The sequence below is a fragment of the Esox lucius genome, chromosome 20 (genome assembly GCF_011004845.1).
Source record: "Esox lucius isolate fEsoLuc1 chromosome 20, fEsoLuc1.pri, whole genome shotgun sequence".
Classification (NCBI taxonomy): Eukaryota; Metazoa; Chordata; class Actinopteri; order Esociformes; family Esocidae; genus Esox; species Esox lucius.
Genome location: NC_047588.1, coordinates 39,860,488 through 39,864,574, shown reverse-complemented (window position 1 = coordinate 39,864,574; position 4,087 = coordinate 39,860,488). Strand labels below are relative to the sequence as shown.

Sequence of the window (4,087 nt, the reverse complement as noted above, 5' to 3'; positions counted from 1 at the left end):
TCATTGAATTCAGAAACACGCCTTAATTCTTTAAAGTAGAAATATTCATGACAAACATCATCTTTTGATTAAAAATGATGCACTGTGGCTGAATTTCTATTTTTTGCCGGACCGCGTAAGCAGAGCCGGCCAAGAAGAGTGAATTTCTCTTACTGAGTGAATGCTATTTAACAAGGGGTAGACAGTCACTCAAAGTGGTTAGAGAAGCGGACTGGTGAACTATAGGTCCTGAGTATGTATATCCTCGCAGGCGAAGCAAAGTATGTGTTATGCTGGCTTAACATACAGTAGTATTGCTCAATTCTTATGATTATTCCTAGGAAGTAAGCAGATTCTAGTAATCCTATTACTGGCTAATAAGCTGTTAAAACGGCCAATGGCAAAAGCAATACAGTTAATAGACGCTACGGTGGAGGTAAACTTAATAAGAAACGTTAGTCAGTTTAACACAATCCTCAATGGAGTCTAGCGATTGCTGAAACGTGTAATGCCGTGGCGTAGTGGTTAAAGAGGTGCCGGACTGTTACAGGTGTCCCATCCTCTTCTGGCATGTGCTGGGTGGAGATTATAAGAGCATGTGTCCGTTAATGGCCACATCAGTATAATGGGTTTTGTTTTTATCAGTCAGAGAGCTGGACAAAATAACTGATTTTAAAAGATATAACGTGTTTGGTCAAAAGGACAGAATTGGGCTGCCTGTGAAAATGCAGTGAATGACTTTAACGTTAAACTACATGAAAGCAGATTGTCAACCAAACCAGCCTTAAACTCCAGAATGTTTGTCGTATGGAGCCAGCTACATCCAGTGCCTCTCAATCTTTACGTTATAACTGTCACATTTAAAAAAAATAGGTCCATCCTGACCTAATACCTGTCACCTTTTAAAAATGTCCATCCTGAATTTTCACCGGTCAATTCTTAAAAATGTCCATACTGACATTATATCTGTCACCTTTTAAAAATCTCAATTCTAACTTTTTACCTGTCACATTATAAATATTTATATTCTCACTTTCTGCTACAGACATCATATTTGATAAGATAAAATGTATATATGTAACCTTCCAATTGAAATAAATACTGAAACAGTTGTACATCAAATTTACAAAAATGCATACTATGAGATAACATAGCAAAATGCAAAATACAATATTATGCAAAAACTGGAAATATAAAATTATGTTTGGTAATAAATGCTTTATAGGGCATTTATAGTTTGCATTTCATGTATTAATCAACACTGTTGTGTGTTTATAATATTAATAGTCGCCTTGACAGGTCATGTGCTCTCATATTCATTACCCAGCAAATGTCAGAAGAGATCTGACCACCTCTCAGAGTCTGGCGCCTCTATAGTCTTTCATAGGCATCAACTGATGTTTTTACTACCTCATTGGGGTTTCTGGGTCTCTATAAGCACTTTGTGACATTTGCTAATGTAAGAAGTAAAACACATTTGATTGATTAAGAACAATGTGTATTTATTTGCATCAAGCTCTAGGTTTGCCACAAGCCTAGCATTGCACAACATCCTAAAAACTCCATCTCTACTGTGAAGCATTGTGGTGGCAACACCATGCTTTGGGGATGGTTGCCTGAATCAGGGACTGGACAATTTCTGTCTGCAGAAGACCTGGGACTTGGGAAAAATGTATCTCATGGTGGGACAATGACCCAAAAACATACAGCCAAAACCATACTGGAGTGACCAAAAGGGAAATAACAATGAATATCTACAATACATCTAAGGTCAATAAATCGCTTGCAGTAATATTTGGACTGTCTCTCTGTGCACTCTCTCAGTCTGGGAGAGAAGGGGCAAGCTTCCTCATGAAAGTGTTTTCAAACTTACATTGTCAAATAACAGAACATTTGAAGTTGGAATTGGGTCCTACTTAAGGAAAGCTACCATGTAGCGTGGCATCATGATGTGAATATCGCTCCAACATCCTCCAACACCATCAACCTATTTCTCATTAAAAAAATTATTATGACCTGAACAGTCATTAATATTCTCCATGTAAAATAGACTTGGATGAAAACAGCTGCCTTACTATTGTTCCCATTAAAATAGTCAGGATTTGAGAAATTCTATTCATCTGTCAGTGTATCATAAGGCTGAATCAGAGGCTAGCAGGATCCAATCAAATCATCCAGTCATGTCATGTATTACATCAAGTCTTTTGCAAAGGATTTGTTCACTGGTGTTCTCCCGTGTCCTTGTGGTGTGTATGTTTTGGTGTGTGTGTGTGTGTGTGTATGTGTGTGTTGACACTAGCTATGTGCATTCAGAAAGACTCTGAGAATGTGAATGTGTTTTTTTCAGTCAGGAATAAAACAGCAGCAGAGCTCAGAGTTTGTCAGAAGGTTGACCTGACAGGGTCACACACAGGACCAAGCAGGAGGACCTCTGCATTTTACCTTTTATTACAAATGGAGGAACATGAAGATGTTCAATACTGTATTCAAGATGGAAACTCTTCTTGCAGAAAGACTTCGATATCATTATATATGTATACAACAATGTACATTTTATTTTCATTAATTTCAATTGTGACAGTATTTTTGAACCTAATTGTGATCATCTCCATCTCTCACTTCAAGCAGCTCCAGACTCCAACCAACCTGCTCATCCTCTCTCTGGCTGTGTCAGATCTCCTGGTGGGACTCATTGTGATACCAGCAAATACTGTAGCTATAATAGAATCTTGCTGGGTACTTGGTGAATATTTCTGTGCATTGCTTATGTATACCACTTCTTTAAGTGAAAGTTCCTCTCTCGGTAATTTGATCTTATTATCAATTGACCGTTATGTTGCTGTGTGTGATCCACTGTTGTACCACTTGAAAATAACAACTAGAAGAACTATGTGTTGTATTTCCATCACCTGGTGTTGTTGTATCATATATGATGCTACTCTCATAAATTTATATGTAGATGTACAGGTACCAAGTAGATGTTTTGAAGAATGCTATTTACTTGATGGACATTTCTGGGTTAATATAATGGACATTGTAGTAACATTCGTTGTCCCGTGCTCTATTATATTAACACTATATTTGAAAATATTTCTGGTGGCCAGATCACAAGCCAGACAGGTATATTCCAAAAAGGTTGCCACTGTGTCTGGTGTTAAAACTATACAAGCAAACAAGTCTCAGAGAAAAGCAACAAAAACACTTGGTATTGTTGTTTTCAATTATCTACTCTTTTGGAATCCATTTTTTTTAACTTTTTTATTTTCATCAAATAACAGTTTAGCATCATATTTTGTCACATTTCTTCCACTTGTTAATTCCTTTATTAATCCCATAATTTATGCTTTCTTTTATCCATGGTTCAAAGTGGCAACAAAACAAATATTAACTCTGCAGTTAAGGCATTTGTAGTTAATTTACATTCCTATACAGCCCTATATGCGTTATGTACCTTAACTCGCCAGTGTAGAACTGAGAAAAAAGACTTCAAGTTGCTTTGTTGTTATTTCATAACCCATTTATTGAGTGCAATGTTTACTAACGCAATGAGAAGTTAAGAATACAAGACTCATGTTTTGGATTTAATTGAATGAATGCCAGAGTAGGATACTCAAAAATGACCCATGTTATGGACTTCAGCGAGTAATGCTCAAAACCCATGTTGTGGATTTAACTTCTCAGGTGTTGTTGGCAATGGATTTAAATCAGGTTACAAGAAAAGGTAGGCAATCTATGTAATTGTGTTTTGACTGCTGAGCTCATCAGGCCCGGTGCCAAGACTAAAGTGTCTGAAGGGGCAGTTTAAAATAGTGAGGGGGATAATCTTTTTATTTCAAAACATTAGGTTATCATCCTGCTATGTAACAACAACACAAAACTACTATTTCTAAATCAAATCATGAATGGAACTTATTGACATCCACAATCACGCTCACATATAAGTGATTCCTTGCCAGTTGCCCCTCATTGACAGTTGTGGAGACCTGAGGGCCTGTGGAACTATGAGTACAGTATTCCTTCCAGAGAGCACTGCATTTCAAATGTTCCTTGCTGGATGCATGTCTTGCAAAACCTTTGGTGCTTTCCGTCGGCAGATTTCCAGTTAGAG

The 4,087-nt window shown here is 37.2% G+C and overlaps 1 protein-coding gene across 1 annotated transcript; it reads left to right on the top strand.

The window, feature by feature from the left end:
- Positions 1–2,523: 2,523 nt before the first annotated feature.
- Positions 2,524–3,390, top strand: LOC117593494 (trace amine-associated receptor 1-like). The gene is made up of 2 exons (XM_034288888.1): positions 2,524–2,870; positions 3,258–3,390. Exons 1-2 carry the CDS (start codon positions 2,524–2,526, stop codon positions 3,388–3,390), a joined length of 480 nt encoding a protein of 159 aa, XP_034144779.1.
- The last annotated feature ends 697 nt before the right edge of the window (positions 3,391–4,087 follow it).